The 27,185-nt window shown below is 46.1% G+C and overlaps 2 protein-coding genes across 3 annotated transcripts in view; one reads left to right on the forward strand and one right to left on the reverse strand.

The window, feature by feature from the left end:
- plekhm3 (pleckstrin homology domain containing, family M, member 3) overlaps positions 1-27,185 on the forward strand; it is a 334,170-nt gene that overhangs the window by 300,805 nt on the left and 6,180 nt on the right. The window lies entirely within an intron of this gene.
- The window catches only part of ccnyl1 (cyclin Y-like 1), a 76,887-nt gene that overhangs the window by 41,521 nt on the left and 8,181 nt on the right, over positions 1-27,185 (reverse strand). The window contains exon 2 of the mRNA XM_070876192.1: positions 4,234-4,308. Coding sequence (XP_070732293.1) covers positions 4,234-4,308 — 75 coding nt within the window. The remainder of the gene's footprint in view (positions 1-4,233; positions 4,309-27,185) is intronic.

The following is a 27,185-nucleotide window of genomic DNA, read 5'->3' on the forward strand; positions in this document are numbered from 1 at the left end:
AGCCTTTAATGACTGATGTACCATGACACCCAGGTCTCGTTGCACCTCCCCTTTTCCTAATCTGCCGCCATTCATATAATATTCTGCCTTCATGTTTTTGCCACCAAAGTGGATAACCTCACATTTATCCACATTATACTGCATCTGCAATGCATTTGCCCACTCACCTCATGTCCAAGTCACCCTGCAGCCTCTTAGCATCCTCCTCAAAGCTCACACCTCCACCCAGCTTAGTGTCATCTGCAAACTTGGAGATATTACTCTCAATTCCTTCATCTAAATCATTAATGTATATTGTAAGTAGCTGGGGACCCAGCATCGAGTCCTGCGGCACCCCACTAGTCACTGCCTGCCATTCTGAAAAGGACCTGTTTATCCCGACTCTGTTTCCTGTCTGCCAACCAGTTCTCTATCCACGTCAGTACATTACCCCCAATACCATGTGCTTTAATTTTGCACACCAATCTCTTGTGTGGGACCTTGTCAAAAGCCTTTTGAAAGTCCAAATACACCACCATCCACTTGTTCTCCCTTGTCCACTGTATTAGTTACATCCTCAAAAAATTCCAGAAGATTTGTCAAGCATGATTTCCCTTTCATAAATCCATGCTGACTTGGACCGATCCTGTCACTGCTTTCCAAATGCGCTGCTATTTCATCTGTAATAACTGATTCCAACATTTTCCCCACTACTGATGTCAGGCTAACCGGTCTATAATTCTCCGTTTTCTCTCTCCCTCCTTTTTTAAAAAGTGGTGTTACATTAGCTACCCTCCAGTTCATAGGAACTGATGCATAGCGAGGACCCATGCGGGTTCCCATAGCAACACCTTTAATTTGGAGAAAGTGAGTGGAGTTAAAGGAGAAGTTGTTCAATGTGAGAACATATTCAGCCAGGCGGAAGTGGATGGGGACTGGTTGGGCCTCTGCTCGAGGAAGAAGTGGAGCACCCTCAGGCCATCCTGATGGGGGATAGAAGTGTAGAGGGATTGGACGTCCATTGTGAAAAGGAGATGGTTGGGGCCAGGAAACTGGAAACTGTCAAAGTGGCGGAGGGCATCGGAAGAGTGGCGGATATAGGTGAGAAGAGTGGACACGGGGAGAAAAAGAGAGTCGAGATAGGAAGAAATAAGTTGTGGGGCAAGAACAGGCTGAAACGATGGGTCTACGATGGCAGTCCCGTTTGTGGATCTTGGGAAGGAGGTAGAAGCCGGCTGTGTGGGGTTGGGGAACTATGAGGTTGGTGGCTGTGGAGAGAAGATCTCCAGAGATGAGGGAGGTCAGTGACTGCCTGGGAAATGATGGCTTGATGTTCAGTGGTGGGGTCATGGTCCAGGGGGAGGTAGAGGGAGGTGTCAGAGTTGGCGATCAGCTTCTGCAAGGTCGAGGTCGGGTCGCCAAACAACAATAGCGCCACCCTTGTCAGCAAGTTTAATGACAAGATTGGGGTTGGATCTGAGCGAGTGGAGTGCTGCAAGTTCAGAGGGAGGTAGGTTTCAACTGTTGTAATGTAGGAAATGCAGCAGGCAATTTGCATACAGCAATATCCCAGAAATAGCAAAGGGCTGAATGACCAGTTAATTCCATTCAGTGGTGCTGATTGAGGGATAAATAGTGCCATGGGATCTTGAGAGCAGACGGGGCCTCGGTTTAATATCTGATTCAATAAATGGCACCTCAGACAGTGCAGCACTCCCTCAGTACTGCAGTGGCAGCCTAGATTACATGCTCAGGTCCTTCTTCTTAGGCAGTCCCTCGGAGTTGAGGATGACTTGCTTCCACACTAATATGAGTTCTCAGGTGACTGATGAGTCCAATGCGGGACCTACAGTCTCTGTCACAGGTGGGGCAGACAGTGGTTGGAGGGATGGGTGGGTGGGGTGCTTGGGTTGTCGTGCGCTTCTTTCACTTGGCTTCCGCGTGCTCCCGGCGAAGAGATCAGAGGTGTTCAGCGCCTTCCTGGATGCTTCTCCTCTATTTTGAGCGGTCTTGGGCCAGTGATTCCCAGGTGTCAGTTGGGATGTTGCACTTTTTTCAAGGAGACTTGAGGGTGTCCTTGAAGTGTTTCCACTGTCCACCTGGGATTCGCTTGCCGTGTCGGAGCTGAGTAGAGCGCTTGTTTTGGGAGTCTTGAATCGGGCATGCGCACAATGTGGCCCATCCAGCGGAGCTGAAGTTTCAACTCTGGTGATGTTGGCCTGAGTGAGAATACGTTGGTGCGCCTATCCTGCCAATGGATTTGCAGGATCTTGCAGATGCAGCGATGGTGAGTAGGGCTTGAGCCCAAGACCTTCTGAATCGGAGGAGAGAGTACTACCATTGAGTCAAACTGTCACTTCCTGTAAGGTGACATAGGGTGAGCCAACTTTCCTTTATGGATAGGAAATTAGAGATACCCTTGGACTTGCAACATTCAGTGACAGTTAGTAGGCTGCATCATACAAAGGCCCAAGAGCATCTCTTTCAAGTGAACATGATTCATGCACTGAGGTGGGTGGGGAAGGGCAGGAGTGCATAGGAAGAAAGATATTACTCTCTTGACCAATCTTGCACACTCTGACACCATCCAGAGATATGCGCTTCGTGAACAAAGCAAATGCAACTGAGCATGACCTTACTGCAGATCAAATGAAAGTTTCATGCTCATGTGTATTTGGGCAGATGCTCAGTGGGACAAGTGCCAGTAGTTATAACTGAACTTACAGTCTCCGCTGATCAATACAGCAGGAAATAATTCCATGCTAGATTTCGTTGAAAGAATGACATACGCCAGAGGATCACCGTCATGCCTTAGTAGAATGATTTACCATCCAAGTGTGCCTCACAATAACTGAAACCAATACTATGAACACATTATTTGAGGCTGTTTTCCCTTTCAAAAGTTATCTAGTGCTTTCAGTCATTTCGTATTTAGATGCGTTATAGCTTTGGCAAAAGGCATTCCAACTTAATGAAGCTGAACTCTTGACAAGGACAACACGCTTTTCTATCTGAACTACGGTTAGCGCCGCTTTTGCGAGCCACAAAACTGCCACGTTCAGATACTAAAACTTGGACTTGGTGACTTAACATACAGCGAGTCTCATTAGAGGAGATTCATTTTAGCTCTCCCGAGTGCAGTACAGAGGGAGTGCTACACTGTCGGAGGGGCCATCTTTCAGATGAGACATTAAACAGAGGTCCCACCTGCTCTCTCAGGTGGACGCGAAAGATCTTGCAGTCCTATTTCGAAGAGGAGGGTAGTTCTCCCTGATGTTCTGGCCAATATTTATTCCTCACTCAGCATCACTAAAATTAAATTATCTGGTCATTATCACATGGCTGTGGAATCTTGCTGTGTGCCTATTGGCTGTCATTTTTGCTACATTTACAACAATGACAATACTTCAAAAGTATTTCACTGGCTGTAAAGCACACTGGGACGTTTTGAGGTTGTATATAAATGCAAGTCTTTCTTTCTAGTTCTGCAATCAGCTTACTCAGCACAGATTGAGGACTGAACCTGGAACCATCCTGATTTTCAAACATCTAAATTAATTTTCCCAGTCAGAAAATAAAACCCAAATCACCAGCAAACTGTGCCCTTAGACGAACCTGATTCAAAAAAGCTAAAGGGCTTTAAAAAAAAACCCTCAACTTGTTCAAGTTACTGAAATATCAATGTGAAGAATTTGTATACCTTCAGAGTTGGTCACCATGACCCCCAGGTTGCTGATATATTGGAACCTGCGGTCCTGGTCATATCCTCACAGGTGACAGACCGCTCTAAAGGGCGATGAGTAAAAACAACCTTCACATTATATCTCAACAATTAACAGGGAACAAAGAGGATACCCTCTTCTGCCACCTTTGCCAATTAACTTTGGGAAGTACAGTACAGTATGTCAATGAAAAATGTTGCATGGGAAAGGATGAAAGAAGATAGATCCAGCTTTCTACCACTGAGATAAAGGCAACATAATCATTGAAATCTAGCAACCTTAATGGAACTTAGCAATCTAAAAGGCAGTGTTTCACATTGCTGGATAGTTTAAAATTTGGTGAATATTATGGATAATGTCATTTTTGTGGTTAAAAAAAGTCAGACAAAGCCATGTTGTGTCATTGCATGTGGAAATAGGATTATTGCTCCACAGTAGCAACTATGAACTGTCCTGCATTTCTAAACAGGCAGATAATGGACAATAATGACACGCAGAGATCACACTACTAATCTGGCTTGTATCTACTCACCATCTGGCTGTGACTTGCTCAGGAAGATGGTGCTGGCCCTTGGGTGGTCGGATGGGTTCGATTCAAAGTTCATATCTAAAAATGGGAGGGGGAGAAAAGGAGTCAGGCAGGAAAAAAAATTAATCAAAACTGCATCCACGCTTACAACTGAAACCAAGAGGTTTCATAAAATGATAGGCATAGAGAAGATGTTTCCACTTGTGGAGAGACCAAAACTAGAGGTCGTCAATATAAGACAGTCATTAATAAATCCAATAGCAAATTTAGAAGAAACTACTTTACCCAGAGAGTGGTTAGAATGTGGAACCTGCTACCACATGGAGTCGTTGAGGTGAATAGCATAGAGGCATTTAAAGGGAAGCTAGCTAAATACATGAGGGAGAAAGGAATAGAAGGTTTAGCTGATAGGGTTAGATAAGGAGGGGTGGGAGGAGGCTTGCGTGGAGCATAAACAGCAGCACAGACCAGTTGGGCCGAAGGGTCTGTTTCTGTGCTATACATTCTATGTAATTCTACGTAAATAGAAAATTCCCATTTCTCCTCATTTCTTTCTGCCATTTTTCTCCCCTGCAGTACTACACCCAAGTGAAAACTCCTCATGTATGAATTTAGATAATTGGTGCCACCTGGCCACTTGTCGACAGAGAATATTACAGCCATGAAAAAAAATTACAGCCATGCCTGACCCTGTCTTTGTCCTATGTCCGGACATATACATGTTCCAGCTGGAGTTACCACTCAACAACCAGGAGCAGGGACCCTCTGATTATTAGTTTTTTCCCTTCTCTAATGCCAAGGCAAAATTCAATGCACACAACAGGTTGAACTCAACTAACGCAGCAATCACATCCAAGATCTTCTGGCTTTGAAAATAAAGTAGATAGTACCCTTACCCACTAGGCTATCGGGTGAGTTATTCCCTCATCAACGATCCACTGCTCAGGGCTGTGTGAACTGGAGCGGTAGGGTGAATAAGTGCTGCATATACATAAATATGAAGTGTGCATAGATTCCTTCTAACCAACAATTTTAAAGCGTAATATAGAAACATAGAACATAGAAATCTACAGCACGGAAGGACGCCATTTCGGCCCATTGTGTCCGCGCCAGCCGACAAAGAGCCGCACGGCCCTCGGTCAACAGCCTTGAATGTTACATATAAACCTACGAACAATGGCGGAAAGGTAAAGAGCACCCAGCCCTACCAGTCCGCCCCACACAACTGCGACACCATCTACACTAAAACATTCTACATTTCATGCCAACCGGAACCACGTGATCTCCTGAAAGAGGCAAAAACCAGATAAAAACCCAGGCCAATTGGGGAAAAAAAAAAAATCTGGGAAAATTCCTCTACGACCTATCTAGGCGATCGAAACTAGTCCAGGAGATCACCCTGGCCGTATTCGATTCCCTGTAGTACTTACCATCGTATCTGCGCCAGCCAACAAAAGATTATCCAGTCTAATCCCAATTACCAGCTCTAGGTCCGTAACCGTGCAGTTAAAAGTGGTGAGGGTTTCTGTATCCACCACCCTCCCAGGCAGTGAGTTCCAGACCCCCACAACCCTCTGCGTGAAGAAGCCGCCCCCTCAAATCCTCTCTGAACCCTCCACCAATGGAAATAGACGCTTACTATCCACTATATCCAGGCTCCTCAAAATGTTGTACACCTCAATGTGGTCTCCTCTTAACCTCCTTTGTTCCAATGAGAACAAACCCAGCCTATCCAATCTGTCCTCATAGCTAAGATTCTCCATTCCAGGCAGCATCCTAGTAAATCTCCTCTGCACCCTCTCTAGTGCAATCACGTCTTTCCTATAATACGGCAACCAGAACTGCACGCAGTACTCCAGCTGTGGCCTAACCAGAGTATTATATAATTTAATCATAACCTTCCTGCTCTTATATTCTATGCCTCGGCAAATAAAGGCAAGCATTCCATATGCCTTCTTAACCACCTGGCTTACTACTTTCAGGGATCTGTGGACAAACACTCCGGATCTCCTCCTTGAATGCCTCCCACTGTTTCGACACTGATTTACCCACAAGTAGCTGTTTCCAGTCGACTGTGACTCCTCAACTTAGCAAAGTTAGCTTTTCCCCAATTTGGGACTTTTATTCCAGGCCTATCCTTGTCCTTATCCATAACTAACATGAATCTGACTGAATTATGGTCACTGGCACACAAGTGCTCCCCCACTTAAACCCCTTCCACCTGCCCAGCTTCATTCCCCAAAACTATATCCAAAACCACCCCCTCGGGTTGGGCTTGTTACATATGGACTAAAACATTCTCTTGAATGCATTTTAAGAATTCCGCACCTTCTATATCCTTCACACTATATTTGTCCCAATCAATATTGGATAGTTAAAATCCCCTGCTATTATGACCCGATGGTTTTTGGACTTTTGGACTTCACAGCAATTTGCCTACATATTTGCTCCTCTATCTCCCTCCCAGTTTGGGGTCTGTAATACACGCACAGCAGTGTGATCGCCTCTTTTTTATTTTTCAATTCGACCCATATGGCCTCATTTAATGATCTCTCTAACATATCATCCTTCCTCACTGTTATAATAATTTCTTTAATCAATACCGCGACCCCCTTTTTTTAACCACCCCCCCCCCCCCCCCCCATCTTGTCTAAAAATCCTGTAACCAGGTATAATGATCTGCCAAATCTGCCCCTTTCAGCCATGTCTCATAGAAACATAGAAAATAGGTGCAGGAGTAGGCCATTTGGCCCTTCGAGCCTGCACCACCATTCAATAAGATCATGCTGATCATTCCCTCAGTACCCCTTTCCTGCTTTCTCTCCATACCCCTTAATCCCTTTAGCCGTAAGGGCCATATCTAACTCCCTCTTCAATGTTGCTGTTGGGGAGGAGTTAAACTAATATGGCAGGGGGATGGGAACCAATGCAAAGAGACAGAGGGAAACAAAAAGGAGACAAAAGCAAAAGACAGAAAGGAGATGAGTAAAAGTGGAGGGCAGAGAAACCCAAGACAAAAAACAAAAAGGGCCACTGAATATAAAGGGGCTGCAGGAGGGGTCAAAACTAAAAATCATGGTTTAAAAACTAGGATTAAAACACTCTACCTAAATGCATGCAGCATTCGAAATAAAGTAAATGAGTTGACAGCACAAATCATTACAAATGGGTATGATTTGGTGGCCATTACAGAAACATGGTTGCAGGGTGGCCAAGACTGGGAATTAAACATACAGGGGTAGCTGACGATTCGGAAAGATAGACAAGAAGGGAAAGGAGGTGGGGTAGCTCTGTTAATAAAGGATGATATCAGGGCAGTTGAGAGAGACGATATTGGCTCTAATGAACAAAATGTTGAATCATTGTGGGTGGAGATTAGAGATAGTAAGGGGAAAAAGTCACTGGTGGGCGTAGTTTATAGGCTCCCAAATAATAACTTCACGGTGGGGCGGGCAATAATCAAGGGAATAATGGAGGCATGTGAAAAAGGAACGGCAGTAGTCATGGGGGATTTTAACCTACATATCGATTGGTCAACTCAAATCGCACGGGGTAGCCTGGAGGAGGAATTCATAGAATGCATACGGGATTGTTTCTTAGAAAGTATGTAACAGAACCTACAAGGGAGCAAGCTATCTTAGATCTGGTCCTGTGTAATGAGACAGGAAAAATAAACGATCTCCTAGTAAAAGATCCTCTCGGAATGAGTGATCACAGTATGGTTGAATTTGTAATACAGATGGAGGGTGAGGAAGTTGTGTCAGAAACGAGCGTACTATGCTTAAACAAAGGGGACTACAGTGAGATGAGGGCAGAGTTGGCTAAAGTAGACCGGAAACACAGGCTAAACGGTAGCACAATTGAGAAACAGTGGAGGACTTTTCAGGAGCTCTTTCATAGTGCGCAACAAAAATATATTCCAGTGAAAAAGAAGGGCGGTAAGAGAAGGGATAACCAGCTGTGGATAACCAAGGAAATAAAGGAGAGTATCAAATCAAAGACCAATGCGTATAAGGTGGCCAAGGTTAGTGGGAAACTAGAGGATTGGGAAAATTTTAAACAACAGCAAAGAATGACTAAAAAAGCAATAAAGAAAGGAAAGATAGATTACGAAGGTAAACTTGCGCAAAAAAAAAAACAGATAGTAAAAGCTTTTGCAGATATATAAAACGGAAAAAAGAGTGACTAAAGTAAATGTTGGTCCCTTAGAAGATGAGAAGGGAGATTTAATAATGGGAAATGTGGAAATGGCTGAGACCTTAAACAATTATTTTGCTTCGGTCTTCACAGTGGAAGACACAAAAACCATGCCAAAAATTACTGGTCACAGGAATGTGGGAAGGGAGGACCTTGAGACAATCACTATCACTAGGGGGTAGTGCTGGACAGGCTAATGGGACTCAAGGTAGACCAGTCCCCTGGTCCTGATGAAATGCATCCCAGGGTATTAAAAGAGATGGCGGAAGTTATAGCAGATGCATTAGTTATAATCTACCAAAATTCTCTGGACTCTGGGGAGGTACCAGCGGATTGGAAAGCAGCTAATGTAACGCCTCTGTTTAAAAAAGGGGGCAGACAAAAGGCAAGTAACTATAGGCCGGTTAGTTTAACATCTGTAGTGGGGAAAATGCTTGAAACTATCATTAAGGAAGAAATAGCGGGACATCTAGATAAGAATAGTGCAATCAAGCAGACGCAGCATGGATTCATGAAGGGGAAATCATGTTTAACTAATTTACTGGAATTCTTTGAGGATATAACGAACATGGTGGATAGAGGTGTACCGATGGATGTGGTGTATTTAGATTTCCAAAAGGCATTCGATAAGGTGCCACACAAAAGGTTACTGCAGAAGATAGAGGTATGCGGAGTCAGAGGAAATGTATTGGCATGGATAGAGAATTGGCTGGCAAACAGAAAGCAGAGAGTTGGAATAAATAGGTCCTTTTCGGGTTGGAAATCGGTGGTTAGTGGTGTGCCACAGGGATCGGTGCTGGGACCACAACTGTTTACAATATACATAGATGACCTGGAAGAGGGGACAGAGTGTAGTGTAACAAAATTTTCATATGACACTAAGATTAGTGGGAAAGCGGGTTGTGTAGAGGACACAGAGAGCCTGCAAAGAGATTTGGATCGATTAAGCGAATGGGCTAAGGTTTGGCAGATGGAATACAATGTCAGAAAGTGTGAGGTCATCCACCTTGGGGAAAAAAAAAAACAGTAAAAGGGAATATTATTTGAATGGGGAGAAATTACAACATGCTGAGGTGCAGAGGGTCCTTGTGCATGAAACCCAAAAAGTTAGTTTGCAGGTGCAGCAGGTAATCAGGAAGGCGAATGGAATGTTGGCCTTCATTGCGAGAGGGATGGAGTACAAAAGCAGGGAGGTCCTTCTGCAACTGTATATGGTATTGGTAAGGCCGCACCTGGAGTACTGCGTGCAGTTTTGGTCACCTTCCTTAAGGAAGGATATACTGGCTTTGGAGGGGGTACAGAGACGATTCACTAGGCTGATTCCGGAGATGAGGGTGTTACCTTATGATGATAGATTGAGTAGACTGGGTCTTGACTCGTTGGAATTCAGAAGGATGAGGGGTGATCTTATAGAAACATTTAAAATCATGAAAGGGATAGACAAGATAGAAGCAGCGAGGTTGTTTCCACTGGTCGGGGAGACTAGAACTAGGGGGCACAGCCTCAAAATACGGGGAGCCAATTTAAAACCCAGTTGAGAAGGAATTTCTTCTCCCAGAGGGTTGTGAATCTGTGGAATTCTCTGCCCAAGGAAGCAGTTGAGGCTAGCTCATTGAATGTATTCAAGTCACAGAGGGCGGGTAAGTGGAGTCCACGGCCAGATCAGCCATAATCTTATTGAATGGCGGAGCAGGCTCGAGGGGCTAGATGGCCTATCCTGTTCCTAATTCTTATGTTCTTATGTTCTTATATCCAATGAACTGGCATCAACAACTCTCTGCGGCATGGAATTCCACAGATTAACAACTCTGAGTGAAGAAGTTTCTCCTCATCTCGGTCCTAAATGGCCTACCCCTTATCCTAGGACTGTGTCCCCTGGTTCTGGACTTCCCCAACATCGGGAACAATCTACCCGCATTTAACCTGTCCCGTCCCGTCAGAATCTTGTATGTTTCTATGAGATCCCCTCTCATTCTTTTAACCTCCAATGTATAAAGGCCCAGTTGGTCCAGTCTCTCCTCATATGTCAGTCCGATCATCCCAGGAATCAGTCTGTAATGGCTATAATGTCATACTCCCAAGTATCTACCTGCAATGGCTATAATGTCATACTCCCAAGTAACTACCTGTGCTCTTAGCTCATCCGCCTTATTCGTTATACTCCTTGCATTAAAGTATATACCATTTAGCACAGTAAGACCTCCTTGATTACTACAGAGTACTTACTAACCCTTGTTTCCTCCGTCTTACAGATTCTCTTTCTAAATTCTTGCTATCCAATTTCTGCTTTTCTTCCTTCCCTTTGAATCTATTCTCAGGTTCCCATCCCCCTGCCAAGCTACTTTAAACTTTCCCCAACAGCACTAGCAAAACTCCCCGCGAGGATATTGGTCCCAGCGCTGTTGAGGTGCAACCCGTCCGGTTTGTACAGGTCCCATCTCCCCCAAAAGCAATCCCAATGCCTCAAGAATTTAAAGCCCTCCCTCCTACAACTCTCCAACCGCGCGTTCATCTTCTCTATCCTTCTATTCTTGTACTCACTAGCACGTGGCACCAGTAGTAACCGAAGATTATTACCTTTCAGGTGCTACCCTTTAATTTTCTTCCTAGCTCCCTAAATTTTGCTTGTAGGACCTCATCCCTCTTTCTACCTATGTCATTGATCCTGATATGGACCACGACCTCTCGCTGTTTATCCTCCCCCCCCCCCACAGGATGCCCTGCGTCCGCTCTGTGACATCCTTGACACTGGCACCAGGGAGGCACCATACCATTCTGGAATCACGTCAGCGGCCGCAGAAACGCCTCTCTGTTCCCCTAAATGTAGAATCCCCCCATCACTAGAGCTCTTTTATTCTTCGTCCCTCCTCCCTGTGCAGCTGAGCCACCCATGGTGCCTTGGAATTGGCTCTGGCTGCACGCCCCAGAGGCACCATTGCCCTCACCGTTATTCAAGTGAATAGCGGTTTGAAAGCGAGATGGACTCCCGGGATCTCCTGCACTACCTGCCTAGCGTTCTTACTTCGCCTGGTGGTCACCCACTTCCCCTCTACGTGCGCGCTTTTAAGCTGCAGGGTGACCACCTCCTGAAACGTGCTATCCACATAGCTCTCAGCCTCGCGGATGCATCATAGTGACTCCAGCCGCCGCTCAAGCTCCAAAACACGGAGCTTAAGTAGTTGAAGCGAGAGACACCTCCTGCACACATGGTTGTCTAGGCCGCGCGAAGCGTCCAGAACTGCCCACATGCTGCAGGATGTGCACTCCACAGGACTGAGCTGCCCTGCCATCCCTCAACTTAGACTTATCGAATTAAAAATCTAATTAAAGAGCGAGAGAGAGCGCGAGAGAGAGAGCGCGCGAGAGAGAGCGCGCGAGAGAGAGCGCGCGAGAGAGAGCGCGAGAGAGAGCGCGAGAGAGCGCGCGAGAGAGAGCGCGAGAGAGAGCGCGAGAGAGAGCGCGAGAGAGAGCGCGAGAGAGAGCGCGAGAGAGAGCGCGAGAGAGAGCGCGAGAGAGAGCGCGAGAGAGAGCGCGAGAGAGAGCGCGAGAGAGAGCGCGAGAGAGAGCGCGAGAGAGAGCGCGAGAGAGAGCGCGAGAGAGAGCGCGAGAGAGAGCGCGAGAGAGAGCGCGAGAGGGAGCGCGAGAGGGAGCGCGAGAGGGAGCGCGAGAGGGAGCGCGAGAGCCTTACCTAACAAACAGCCAACCACTTACCTGCCCAGACAAGGGCTGAGAGTTCCTCGTCAGAATTGAACTTCTCACCGACCTTTGGGCCGCCTGCTCCTCAGAATTCCTGACCTCTCGGCCACACACAAGCAAATGCAGGGTATCTGTCTTTACAACAACAACCTGCATTTATGTGCATCTTTCATGTCATAAAACGTCCCAAGGTGCTTCACCTTGATAATGCAGAGGAGCATTATCAAACAGAATTTGACGTCGAGTCGCAAGGAAATAGTAGGACAGCTTAGCCAAAGAGAAAGATTTTAAGCAGCATCTTAAAAGGAGAGGTCGAGAGGCAGAGGTGTTTAGGTTTAGGGATGGAATTCCAGAGCTTAGGGCCTAGGTAGCTGAAGGCACGGCTGCCAATGGTGGAGCAATTAAAATCGGGGATGCGCAAGAAGACAGAAGTGGAAGAGTGCAGATATTTCAGAGGGTTGTGGGGCTGGAGGAGGACAACAATTTGACTAATCATTCACCTATAGTGAATAGTAGAGCTCAAACAAAGCTGCTCGACTGCAAAGCCACAGGACTGGTAACAGAAATGTTACTGGTACATTGAAAAAAAAATACAAGACTGACAATTTAAAGAAATCGTCCAAGTTAATGCAAACTTTAAATAAATTGGACTTTTGAGCACCACAAAATGAGTTTGACTCATCCATCGCTGATTTGATAGGTCACTACTGCAAAAACAGCTTCATAAAATGTCACATGTAGGGGATTTTTAAGTATCATCTTCACTCTCAAGAGTTACACAGCAGTTGCCATAAACATGCCACTGTCCCGTAAGATTCAGAAGCTATTCTTTTCCCTGTCCTTTATCCAGAGGACTAAGCATCAGCTCACTTGGTTATCTGGATGCAATATAGTCTCATGCTACACTTCTCAATTATCTTTGATGTTTACATACCAATACCACAAAGAAACTTTATTTACAAACAACTATACAAGCACAACAAATGGTAAACATTAAATAAACAAAATATCCATATTTGGTTAATTGTTTTTAGTCAGAACTTCTGATTTAATGAAAGTGCTTTGACAACTTGAAAACAAAGGTCTTATTACTGCAAGCTGTGCCTCAGTGGGTAGCACTCATTGAATATATTTAAGGTAGAGATAGACAGATTTCTGAATAAGGGAGTCGAGGGTTATGGGAAGCGGGCAGGGAAGTGGCGTTGAGGCCAAGAGCAGATCAGCCACGATCTTATTGAATGACGGAGCAGGCTCGAGGGGCCAGATGGCCTACCCCTGCTCCTATTTCTTATGTTCTTGTGTTGAGACCGAGCCGGGACAGGAGCTGCTGAACGGGGCGGTGAATGACAGTACGTTGCAGGAAGAAAAAGAGGGAGAGAGAAAGAGTACAGGCCAGCAGCAGCTGCAGCAACAGGAGTTAGAGGTGGAAAAGCACAGGGCCAGCTGTTTGCAGATGACCAACTGTCTGCAAACAAAAATACCATCCTGGCTGCAACAGCGCTGCATACATGACGGGCATACATTACATCAGTTTGGAGTGCGAGCCTGAAGCTGTGGCCAATTCAAAAAAAGCTAGCCACCGCAACAGCAGAAGTGGCGGGAAGAGGTGGTCGGGGAGCGGTGTGGAGTGGAGGCCAGGGAGTGGAGGTCGGGGAGCGGCATGGAGGGTAGACCTAGGAGCGGAGGAGAGGGCGGATGAGGAACGGAGAGATTGGAGCACAGAGGTGGAACAGCATGGACAACACCAAAGGAAGACGCAGCATGGGCCAAAAGCGAGGCTGTGAGGTCGTGAGGTTCACGTTGCATACTATGAATTACACATAGTTGGGCCCAAGTTTCGGTGGAGTTGCTCCAATTTTTTTGGAGCAACTAGTTCAGTTTGGAATATCTTAGAAATCGCAATTCGCGGCATTTAGTTTGCTCCAGTTCCAGTGAGTTAGTTTAATTTGGTTTTGTTGTGTATCTGTAAAGCATGCACTCCCATGTTCCACCACCAGGGAGTGCATCCCCTGAAGTCCCAAGGGATCCCAGCATTCCTTGGGAGCACTGTATATAAACTGGTCCTGAAGGCCTGTTCCTCACTATGGAGTGTCTTAATAAAGACTGAGGTCACTGTTACTTTAACCTCCCTGTGTGCAGTCTCATCTGTGTTAGGAACACAATAACTGGCGATGAGTATATGAATCCAATACAAAGATGCATAAAACTGTGGGCATCCTGGAGAAGTTCTGAGGGTGAGGACTGGGAAGCCTATGTCGAACGGCTAGACCAGTACTTTGTAGCCAATGAGCTGGACGGAGAAGGAAGCGCTGCAAAAAGGAGGAGCGCGGTCCTCTTCACGGTCTGCAAGGCACTGACCTACAGCCGAGGTGCAACAAGGCATTCAGACCAGCCCTGAGCCCCATCCACACGAAACTGAGAACGTACACCAAAGAGTTTATCACTGTCCTGGGCAGCGCCATGGTCAAGGTCACCGACGAGGGCACGGTGCACGAACTGCCACTCTGGATTGTCCCCGCCGATGGCCCCACACTGCTTGGAAGGAGCTGGCTGGGCAAAATTCGCTGGAACTGCGATGACATCCGAGCGCTATCACATGTCGATGAGGCCTCATGTACCCAGGTTCTTAACAAATTTACTTCGCTTTTTGAGCCAAGCATTGGAAACTTTTCCGGGGCGAAGGTACGGATCCACTTGGTCCCAGAGGCACGACCCATTCACCACAAGGCGCGAGCAGTACCTCACATGATGAGGGAGAGTGTAGAAATCGAGCTAGACAGGCTGCATGTGTTATTGCGTAAAGGTGAGAACTGGGTATGAGGAAAAAAAACAAGTAATTGCTTTTGAGAAAGCCAGAAACACTTTATGCTCCAACAAGCTGCTTGTATTGTATAACCGGTGCAAAAGACTTCTGCTAGCATGTGATGAGTCGTTGTACGGAGTCGGGTGTGTATTACAACAAGCTAACATTGCGGGGAAGTTGCAACCTGTCGCCGATGCCTCCAGGAGCTTGTCTAAGGCCGAGGGGGCCTACAGCATGATTGAGAAAGAGGCATTAGCGTGTGTGTGTTCGAGGTAAAGAAAATGCATCAGTACCTGTTTGGCCTCAAATTTCAGCTGGAAACTGATCACCAGCCCCTCATATCCCTGTTCACTGAAAACAAGGGGATAAATACTAATACCTCAGCCCGCATACAAAGGTGGGCACTCGTGCTATCACCGTATAACTACACCATCTGCCACAGGCCAGGCACCGAGAACTGTGCGGATGCTCAGTTGGCTACCATTGCCCACCACAGGGGTGGAAATGGCACAGCCTGCAAACTTGTTGATGGTCATGGAAGCGTTTGAAAATGATAAATCACCTGTCACAGCCCGCTAGATTAGGACTTGGACCAGTCAAGATCCTCTGCTGTCCCTAGTAAAAACCTGTGTACTGCATGGGAGCTGGGCCAACATCCCCGTTCCAGTAGCGAAAGGACGAGCTGCTGTCCATTCAGGCAGACTGCCTGTTGTGGGGTAACCGCGTAGTGCTACCCAAAAAGGGCAGGGAGACGTTCATCTCGGATCTCCACAGCACACACCCGAGTACAGCAATGATGAAAACAATAGCCAGATCCCACGTGTGGTGGCCCGGTATCGACTCTGACTTAGAGTCCTGTGTACGGCAATGCAGCGTGTGTGTTCAGTTGAGCAACACGCCCAGAGAGGCACCACTATGTTTGTGGTCCTGGCCCTCCAGACCATGGTCAAGGATCCATGTCGACAATGCGGGCCCGTTTCTCGGTAAAATGTTCCTGGTGGTGGTGGATGCTTTTTCAAAATGGATTGAATGTGAAATAGTGTCGCCACCGCCACCACTGAAAGCCTGAGGGCCATGTTTGCCACCCATGGCCTGCCTGATATAATGGTCAGTGACAACGGGCCATGTTTCACCAGTGCCGAATTTAAAGAATTCATGACCCGCAATGGGATCAAACATGTCACCTCGGCCCCGTTTAAACCAGCCTCCATGGGCAGGCAGAGCAGACAGTACAAACCATCAAACAGAGCCTTAAACGAGTCACAGAAGGCTCACTCCAAACCCGCCTGTCCAGAGTACTGCTCAGCTACCGCACAAGACCCCACTCGCTCACAGGGGTGCCCCCCCCCCCGGTTGAGCTACTCATGAAAAGGACACTTAAAACCAGACTATCGCTGGTTCACCCCATCCTGCATGATCAGGTAGAGAGCAGGCGGCAGCAACAAAATATAAACGATGGGCGCGCCACTGTGTCACGGGAAATTGATCTGAATGACCCTGTGTATGTGCTAAACTATGGACATGGTCCCAAGTGGATCGCGGGCATGGTGATAGCTAAAGAAGGGAGTCGGGTGTTTGTAGTTGAACTAGACAATAGACAAATTTGCAGAAAGCACCTGAACCAAACGAGGCTGCGGTTCACAGACTGCCCTGAACAACCCACAGGAGACACCACCTTTTGAGAGCCCGCAACACACACCCAAAGGATCAGCGACACCACCCCGGACCAGGAAATCAAACCCATCACGCCCAACAGCCCAGCCCCAGCAAGGCCAGGCTCACCCAGCAGTCCTGCAGGGCCAACAACACACCAGAACAGACATTTGTACCGAGGCGGTCTACCAGGGAAAGGCTCCCGACTGCCTCACCTTGTAAATAGTTTTCACTTTGACTTTAGGCCGGTGGGGGGGGCGGGGGAGGATGTTGTGCATCTGTAAAGCATGCACTCCCATATTCTGCCACCAGGGAGCGCATCCCTTGAAGTCCCAAGGGATCCCAGCATCCTTGGGAGCACTGTATATAAGCCGGCCCCTAAGGCCTGTTCCTCACTCTTGAGTATCTTAATAAAGACTGAGGTCACTGTTACTTTAACCTCTGTGTGCAGTCTTATCTGTGTTCAGAACACAATACGTTTTAGTTCAATTTCTTTTCAAAAGGGGGTGTGTTCAGCCACTTAGGCCTGTTTTGCAAGTTTAGGCAGTGAAAACTTACTCCAAACTAACTTACAAAAGTGGATACTTACTCTGTTCTAAGTTCTGAAAAACCTTACCTAGAGTTAATTTCAGTGCAGGCACAGCTAGCACAATACTGTGAGCAGTTTGTTCCCTTTGCTGCCTCTACTCCATCTCATGCTGCAGCCCAAGGGGGACAGCAACTAGAGCCCCCCAGGACTGGGAGCAAGTAGTGTTCACGGAGCCTTTCCTTTAAAAGCCAAAATCTTGCAAACATCCAACAGCAGTCCCTGCACACTTTAACAACTTTTTAAAATGTATTACATCAAGCCACTACTCCAATAAAATGTAAAGAAACCAGCCCAAAAGCAAAAATCTAAACTTATCTGAATGCTGTTTGTGTCCCTTTAAGAAGCACTGGCAGTATCTCTGTTGTATTGCTGCACACACGTTCTTCTGTGCGCGGTTTGGAGAGTGAGTTATTAAGAGCGGCGACGTCCAAAATCCCAAAACGTCCATTAATTCAGCATTGCACGCCGATTGATGTCATGATCTGGATCATTTAACTATATGAAGCGAAAGTAGGCAACGATCGCACTGCCATACTGCCCAAAACGCTGGCCGCGCATTTCGTGTTGGGAGCGGGCAGAAGCGAGGCAGCCACCATTTTTTCTTCCAAACCAGCCTTAATGGTCGGGGCAAACGGCTCCAATTTCCAGGCCCGAGAAAGAGGAAGAGATTCACCAACACTTCTACCACCACTTTGGTCCCACGATGACCCTTGGCTCGGTGTCCATGCCTGTACTGACAAGGATACCCACCCTGATGAAGCAGATGAAAGTCAGCGGAATATCTTACCACTCGGAAAGGGTGAGCCTCAGGTCCAAAATCAGCTGAAGAAGAATTGAATTATATTTTGAGGTGATATCTGGCCCCTAAAGTGACAGCAATTAATCCTTCTCGGAGTGCAACATAACGGAGCAAAAGGGCACCTCCGCCTCCATGGATTGGTAATCTATACAAATTTGTCAATGGCGTGGAAACTTGGCGATGCTGGATTCCACCCCACTCAAAGAATTGAGTTTAATTGACAGATAAATCTCTGCACAATACGTGTGCACGGGATAGGTGCGGGGTCCTTTTGGCCCGGGATAGGTGCGGGTCGATTGCGGGGTCCTTTTGGCCCGAGATGGCAGCTGCACCGGGGACGGGGAGGCTATTTGGCCCAGGATGGCAGAGGCGTCATTTTCCATTTCCAGTCCAGACTCAGTCCTTGGTCAGTTTCCATTCCCAGCATCAGCCCTTCAGAGCATCCCTAGTTACCTTGGCAACATCAGTTTTTGGCGCAGGCCTTAAGCTCTACCCACAGAGCACTTAAGGTCAATGTGCGCCGCACCAAATTCAAAGATAATTCCGGCGAAACTCAGAACTTTTTTTTCTGGCGTAGTCGGGCCACAAGAAAAAAAAATCAGACGAACCTCTTTAACTGCACCAAAAATCACCCACGTGGAAAATTGAACCCATAAATTTGGGCAGCACTTGAATACACTGAATAGCCAATATATGTGTAATTTAAAAAAAAATCAATACTTTAAATTCATTTTATACGTATATACTTGAGGATTTCCCATCTTGTAAATATCACCACAGCTATATTGCAATTCACTGTCAGAAGATCCGGGTATCAATACAAGGGGGCAATAATAATTTAGATGGGGTTGCGTGATTATGAATCCATTTGAAAAGGGATCCTTAAACCAAAAAGATTTGAGAATGTCTGGTTTCGGTAACAGTTTTTGGAAGGACTCATGGTCTCTCTTCCAAATCCCATCTTTAACTCCATCAACACTAACTTCAAAGGATTCTCAGTTGTTGTCTTGGTCACATCAAGTATCTTGCGCAACTTGCCAATTTAGATCGCTCAACAGATCAAAACAATATTTAATGCTTAAGATACAATTTAAAATAGTAGTCATATGTAGAACATCCCCTCCACCTAACAATTTATCAAGCCACATAAAAAAGGGGAAATGGACAATTCTGTCTGCTGAGATATAAAACACACTTCGGAACAAGAATAGGCCATTCAGCCCATTGAGCCTGTACCACCATTCAAATTACTGATCTGTTCATGACTGTAAAAACCTATGTTTTTGTACATCAATGAACCAAACCAATCCTGCTGATCAAAGAATAATCTGTTAATTAAGTAAATGAAACAATCACAACCAAGATCAATTACACCATTGAAACATTACAGTCAAGGAGGCAAACAATTCGGACTCAGTCACGTATAAAGTATACCACATGCACGTCACATCTACAGCAGATACCACTATTAATTCCACCAGGCCCAAATCCTTGAAAATGCTATTATCTAAATGTGCTTAAACCTCCTCACATCCTTTCTGATGACAAGCAGATTATTTGCACCAGGCTTCCAAAGCCAATCATAATGCTGTCATTCTGATTTCAGTAAAGTGCAATACAGGTAGCAGTAAAAAGTTTTAACCCTACATCCACTTGAAGTGTGCAAAATACCGAGCAGTACAGAGAGAGATTTTCTTTTTCCTTTCTGAACTTGAGTTGCGTTTCAAAAAAGCATTTGAGCCACACAGCACTGGGGTGAAACATCGATGATGGGAGCAATGGATAGCAAATTGAGACTATTACACAAGAAGCACAATGCACAGTATTAAAACAAAATGGGGGGTGTGAGATTTTTCCCAAATCCTCCAGGGTGACCAAGGCTGGGAACTCAACATCCAGGGGTATTCAACATTCAGGAAGGATAGACAGAAAGGAAAAGGAGGCGGGGTAGCGTTGCTGGTTAAAGAGCAAATTAACGCAATAGTAAGGAAGGACATTAGCTTGGATGATGTGGAATCTGTATGGGTAGCGCTGCGGAATACTAAAGGGCAGAAAACTCTAGTGGGAGTTGTGTACAGACCACCAAATGGCAGTAGAGAGGTTGGGGACAGCATTGAACAAGAAATTAGAGATGCGTGCAATAAAGGTAGAGTCATCATGGGCGACTTTAATCTACATATAGATTGGGCTAACCAAACTGGTAGCAATACGGTGGAGGAGGATTTCACGGAATGTATTAGGGATGGTTTTCAAGACCAATATGTCGAGGAACCAACTAGAGGGCTGGCCTTCCTAGACTGGTTGGTGTGTAATGAGAAAGGACTAATTAGCAATCTTGTTGTGCGAGGCCCCTTGGGGAAGAGTGACCATAATATGGTAGAATACTTTATTAGGATGGAGAGTGACACAGTTAATTCAGAGACTCGGGTCCTGAACTTAAGGAAAGGTAACTTCGATGGTTTGAGAGACGTGAATTGGCTAGAATAGACTGGCAAATAATACTTAAAGGGTTGACGGTGGATAGGCAATGGCAAATATTTAAAGATCACATGGATGAGCTTCAACAATTGTACATCCCTGTCTGGAGTAAAAATAAAACAGGGAAGGTGGCTCAACCGTGGCTAACAAAGGAAATTAAGGATAATGTTAAATCCAAGGAAGAGGCATATAAATTGGCCAGAAAAAGCAGCAAACCTGAGGATTGGGAGAAATTTAGAATTCAGCAGAGGAGGACAAAGGGTTTAATTAGGAGGGGAAAATAGAGTATGAGAGGAAGCTTGCTGGGAACATAAAAACTGACTGCAAAAGCTTCTATAGATTTGTGAAGAGAAAAAGATTAGTGAAGACAAACGTAGGTCCCTTGCAGTCAGATTCAGGTGAATATATAATGGGGAACAAAGAAATGGCAGACCAGTTGAATAAATACTTTGGTTCTGTCTTCACGAAGGAAGACACAAATAACCTTCCGGAAATACTAGGGGACCGAGGGTCGAGTGAGAAGGAACTGAAAGATATCCTTATTAACCGGGAAATTGTGTTCGGGAAATTGATGGGATGAAGGCCGATAAATCCCCGGGGCCTGATAGTCTGCATCCCAGTATTTAAGGAAGTGGCCCTAGAAATAGTGGATGCATTGGTGATCATTTTCCAACAGTCTATCGACTTTGGATCAGTTCCTATGGACTGGAGGGTAGCTAATGTAACACCACTTTTTAAAAAAAGGAGGGAGAGAGAGAAAACAGATAATTATAGACCGGTTAGCCTGACGTCAGTAGTGGGGAAAATGTTGGAATCAGTTATTAAAGATGAAATAGCAATGCATTCAGAAAGCAGTGACGGGATCGGTTCAAGTCAGTATGGATTTATGAAAGGGAAATCATGCTCGACAAATCTTCTGGAATTTTTTTGAGGATGTAACTAGTAGAGTGGACAAGGGAGAACCAGTGGATGTGGAGTATTTGGACTTTCAAAAGGCTTTTGACAAGGTCCCACACAAGGACCCCAGCTCTTTACATGATACATTAATGATTTAGATGAAGGAATTGAGTGTAATATCTCCAAGTTTGCATATGACACGAAGCTGGGTGGCAGTGTAAGCAGTGAGGAGGACGCTAAGAGGCTGCAGGGTGACTTGGACAGGTTAGGTGAGTGGGCAAATGCATGGCAGATGCAGTATAATGTGGATAAATGTGAGGTTATCCACTTTGGGGGCAAAAACACAAAAGGCAGAATATTATCTGAATGGCAGGAAAAAGGAAGGTGCAACGAGACCTGGGTGTCATGGCTCATCAGTCATTGAAAGTTGGCATGCAGGTACAGCAGCCAGTGAAGGAGGCAAATGGTATGTTGGCCTTCACAGCTAGGGGATTTGAGTATAGAAGCAGGGACATCTTACTGCAGTTGTACAGGGCCTTGGTGAGACCTCACCTGGAATATTGTGTTCAGTTTTGGTCTCCTAATCTGAGGAAGGACATTTTTGCTATTGAGGGAGTACAGCAAAGGTTCACCAGACTGATTCCTGGATGGCAGGAAGTGACTAGTGGGGTGCCGCAGGGCTCAGGGCTGGGACCCCAGCTATTTACATAGAAACACAGAAAATAGGTGCAGGAGTAGGCCATTCGGCCCTTCGAGCCTGCACCACCATTCAATAAGATCATGGCTGATCATTCACCTCAGTACCCTTTTCCTGCTTTCTCTCCATACCCCTTGATCCCTTTAGCCAGAAGGGCCATATCTAACTCTCTCTTGAATATATCCAATGAACTGGCATCAACAACTCTCTGCGGTCGGGAATTCCAGGTTAACAACTCTGAGTGAAGAAGTTTCTCCTCATCTCTGTCCGAAATGGCTTACCCCTTATCCTTGGACTATGTCCCCTGGTTCTGGACTTTCCCAACATCGGGAACATTCTTCCTGCATCTAACCTGTCCAGTCCCGTCAGAATTTTATATGCTTCTATGAGATACCCTCTCATCCTTCTAAACTCCAGTGAATACAGGCCCAGTCGATCCAGTCTCTCCTCATAGGTCAGTCCCGCCATCCCGGGAATCAGTCTGGTGAACCTTCGCTGCACTCCCTCAATAGCAAGAACGTCCTTCCTAAGGTTAGGAGACCAAAACTCAACACAATATTCCAGGTGAGGCATCACTAAGGCCCTGTACAACTGCAGTAAGACCTCCCTACTCCTATACTCAAATCCTCTAGCTATGAAGGCCAACATACCATTTGCCTTCTTCACCGCCTGCTGTACCTGCATGCCAACTTTCAAATGACTGATGTACCATGACACCCAGGTCTCATTGCATGTCCCCTTTTCCTAACCTGCCGCCATTCAAATAATATTCTGCCTTCGTGTTTTTGCCCCCATTTATCCACATTATACTGCATCTGCCATGCATTTGCCCACTCACCTAACCTGTCCAAGTCACCCTGCAGCCTCCTCACAGCTCACACTGCCACCCAGCTTAGTGTCATCTGCAAACTTGGAAATATTACACTCAATTCCTTCATCTAAATCATTAATGTATATTGTAAAGAGCTGGGATCCCAGCACTGAGCCCTGCGGAACCCCACTAGTCACTGCCTGCCATTCTGAAAAGGACCCGTTTATCCCGACTCTCTGCTTCCTGTTTGCCAACCAGTTCTCTGTCCACGTCAGTACATTACCCCCAATACCATGTGCTTTAATTTTGCACAGTAATCTCTTGTGTGGGATCTTGTCAAAAGCCTTTTGAAAGTCCAAATACACCACATCCACTGTCCACTCTACCAGTTACATCCTTAAAAAAATTCTATAAGACTTATCAAGCAGGATTTCCCTTTCACAAATCCATGCTGACTTGTACAGATCCCGTCACTGCTTTCCAAATGTGCTATTTAATCTTTAATAATTGATTCCAACATTTTCCCCATTACCGATGTCATGCTAACCGGTCTATAATTACCTGATGTCCCTCTTCCTCCTTTCTTAAAAAGTAGTGTTACATTAGCTACCCTCCAGTCCATAGGAACTGATCCAGAGTCGATAGACTGTTAGAAAATGATCACCAATGCATCCACTATTTCTCGGGTTACTTCCTTAAATACTCTGGGATGCAGACCATCAGGTCCCGAGGATTTATCAGCCTTCAATCCCATCAATTTCCCTAACACAATTTCCCACCTAATAAGGATTTCCTTCAGTTCCTCCTTCTCATTAGACTCTCGGTCCCCTCATATTTCCGTAAGGTTATTTGTGTCTTCCTTTGTGAAGACAGAACCAAAGTATTTGTTTAACCGGTCCGCCATTTCTTTGTTCCCCATTACAAATTCACCTGAATCTGACTGCAAGGGACCTACGTTTGTTTTCACTAATCTTTTTCTCTTCACATATCGATAGAAGCTTTTGCAATCAGTCTTTGTGTTCCTAAGCTTCCTCTCATACTCTATTTTCCCCCTCCTAATTAAACACTTTGTCCTCCTCTGCTGTATCATAAAATTCTCCCAGTCCTCAGGTTTGCTGCTTTTTCTGGCCAATTTATATGCCTCTGCCTTGGATTTAACACTATCCTTAATTTCCCTTGTTAGCCACGGTTGAGCCACCTTCCCAGTTTTATTTTTACTCCAGACAGGGATGTGCATTTGTTGAAGTTCATCCATGTGATCTTTGAATGTTTGCCATTGCCTATCCACCATTAACCCTTTATGTATCACTCGGCAGTCTATTCTTGCCAATTCATGTCTCATACCATCGAAGTTACCTTTCCTTAAGTTCAGGACCTTAGTGTCTGAATTAACTGCATCACTCTCCATCTTAAATGAAAAATTCTACCATATTATGGTCACTCTTCCCCTAGGGGCCTCGCACAACAAGACTGCTAATTCATCCTTTCTCATTACACATCACCCAGTCTAGGATGGCCAGCCTTCTAATTGGTTCCTCGACATATTGGTCGAGAAAACCATCCCGAATACACTCCAGGAAATCCTCCTCCACCGCATTGCTATCAGTTTGGTTAGCCCAATCAATGTGTAGACTAAAGTCGCCCATGATAACTGCTGTACCTTTATTGCACGCATCCCTAATTTCTTGTTTAATGCTGTCCCCAATCTCACTACTACCGTTTGGTGGTCTGTACACAACTCCCACTAGCGTTTTCTGCCCTTTGGTACTCCGTAGCTCAACCCATACCGATTCCACATCATCCAAGCTTATGTCCTTCCTTACTATTGCATTAATTTCCTCTAACCAGCCACGCCACGCCACCTCCTTTTCCTTTCAGTCTATCCTTCGTGAATGTTGAATACCCCTGGATGTAGAGTTCCCAGCCTTGGTCACCCTGGCAAAAACACGAAGGCAGAATATTAACTGAATGACGGCAGATTAGGAAAAGGGGAGGTGCAACGAAACCTGGGTGTCATGGTGCATCAGTCATTGAAAGTTGGCATGCAGGTACAGCAGGCAGTGAAGGCAGCAAATGGTATGTTGGCCTGCATAGCTAGGGGATTTGAGTATAGGAGCAAGGAGGCCTTACTGCAGTTGTACAGGGCCTTAGTGAGGCCTCACCTAGAATAGTGAGTTCAGTTTTGGTCTCCTAATCTGAGGAAGGACATTCTTTCTATTGAGGGAGTGCAGCAAAGGTTCACCTGACTGATTCCGGGATGGCAGGACTGACATATGAGAGAGTGGACCGACTGGGCCTTTATTCACTGGAGTTTAGAAGGGGATTCAGAAACATATAAAATTCTGACGGAACGGGACAGGTTAGATGCAGGAAGAATGTTCCCGATGATGGGGAAATCCAGAACCAGGGGACACAGTCTCAGGATAAGGGGTAAGCCATTTAGAAACATAGAAAATAGGTGCAGGAGTAGGCCATTCGGCCCTTCAAGCCTGCAACACCATTCAACATGATCATGGCTGATCATTCACCTCAGTACTTCTTTCCCGCTTTCTCTCCATACCCCTTGATCCCTTTAGCCATAAGGGCCACATCTAACTCCCTCTTGAACATATCCAATGAACTGGCATCAACAACTCTCTGCGGCAGGGAATTCCACAGGTTAACAACTCTGAGAAAGTTTCTCCTCATCTCATTCCTAAATGGCCTACCCCTTATCCTAAAACTGTGTCCCCTGGTTCTGGACTTCCCCAACATCAGGAACATTCTTCCCGCATCTAACCTGACCCGTCCCGTCAGAATCTTATACATTTCTATGAGACCCCTCTCATCCTTCTAAACTCCAGTGTATGAAGGCCCAGTTGATCCAGTCTCTCCTCATATTATCAGTCCAGCCATCCCTGGAATCAGTCTGGTGAACCTTCGCTGCACTCCCTCAATAGCAAGAATGTCCTTCCTCAGATTAGGAGACCAAAACTGAACACAATATTCCAGGTGCGGCCTCACCAAGGCCCTGTACAACTGCAGTAAGACCTCCCTGCTCCTATACTCAAATCCCCTAGCTATGAAGGCCAACATGCCATTTGCCTTCTTCACCGCCTGCTGTACCTGCATGCCAGCTTTCAATGACAGATGAACCATGACACCCAGGTCTCATTGCACCTCCCCCTTTTCCTAATCTGCCGCCATTCAGATAATATTCTGCCTTCGTGTTTTTGCCACCAAAGTGGATAACCTCACATTTATCCACATTATCCTGCATCTGCCATGTATTTGCCCACTCTCCTAACTTGTCCAAATCACCCTGCAGCCTCTTAGCATCCTCCTCACAGCTCACACCGCCACCCAGTTTAGTGTCACCTGCAAACTTGGAGATATTACCCTCAATTCCTTCATCCAAATCATTAATGTATATTGTGAAGAGCTGGGGTCCCTGAGGTACTCCACTAGTTACTGCCTCCTATTCCGAAAAGGACCCGTTTATCCCGACTCTCTGCTTCCTGCCTGACAACCAATTCTCTATCCAAGCCAGTACATTACCCCCCAAACCACGTGCCTTAATCTTATGTGGTGCCTTGTCAAAGGTCTGAGATGAGGAGAAACTTCTTCACTCAGAGTTGTTAACCGGTGGAATTCCCTACCGCAGAGAGTTGTTGATGCCAGTTCATTGGATATATTCAAGAAGGAGTTAGATATGGCCCTTGCGGCTAAAGGGATCAAGGGGTATGGAGAGAAAGCAGGAAAGGGGTACTGAGGTGAATGATCAGCCATGATCTTATTGAATGGTGGTGCAGACTCGAAGCACCGAACGGCCTACTCCTGCACCTATTTTCTATGTTTACCCGCTGGAGGGGAACTAAACTATAGAATCAGTTCAACCTTCGCCATCTCCAGGCCAGGTCCAAGACCACCCCAACCTCTGTCGTCGAGCTACAGTATGCAGATGACGTCTATGTCTGCGCACATAAGAGACTGAACTCCAGAACATAGTCAACGTATTTACTGAGGCGTACAAAAGCATGGGCCTTACGCTAAACATCAGTGAGACAAAGGTCCTCCACCAGCCTATCCTCGCCGCACAGCACTGCCCTCCCCCAGTCATCAAGGTCCACGGCACGGCCCTGGACAACGTGGACCATTTCCCATATCTCAGGAGCCTCTTATCAATATGAGCAGACATTGATGACGAGATTCACTGCCGCCTCCAGTGCGCCAGTGCAGCCTTCGGCCGCCTGAGGAAAAGAGTGCTTGAAGGCCAGGCCCTCAAATCTGCCACCAAGCTCATGGTCTAAAGGGCTGTAGTACTACCCGCCCTCCTGTATGGCCGAGACATGGGCC

This window comes from Pristiophorus japonicus, chromosome 3 (genome assembly GCF_044704955.1).
Source record: "Pristiophorus japonicus isolate sPriJap1 chromosome 3, sPriJap1.hap1, whole genome shotgun sequence".
In the NCBI taxonomy this organism is placed as follows: Eukaryota; Metazoa; Chordata; class Chondrichthyes; family Pristiophoridae; genus Pristiophorus; species Pristiophorus japonicus.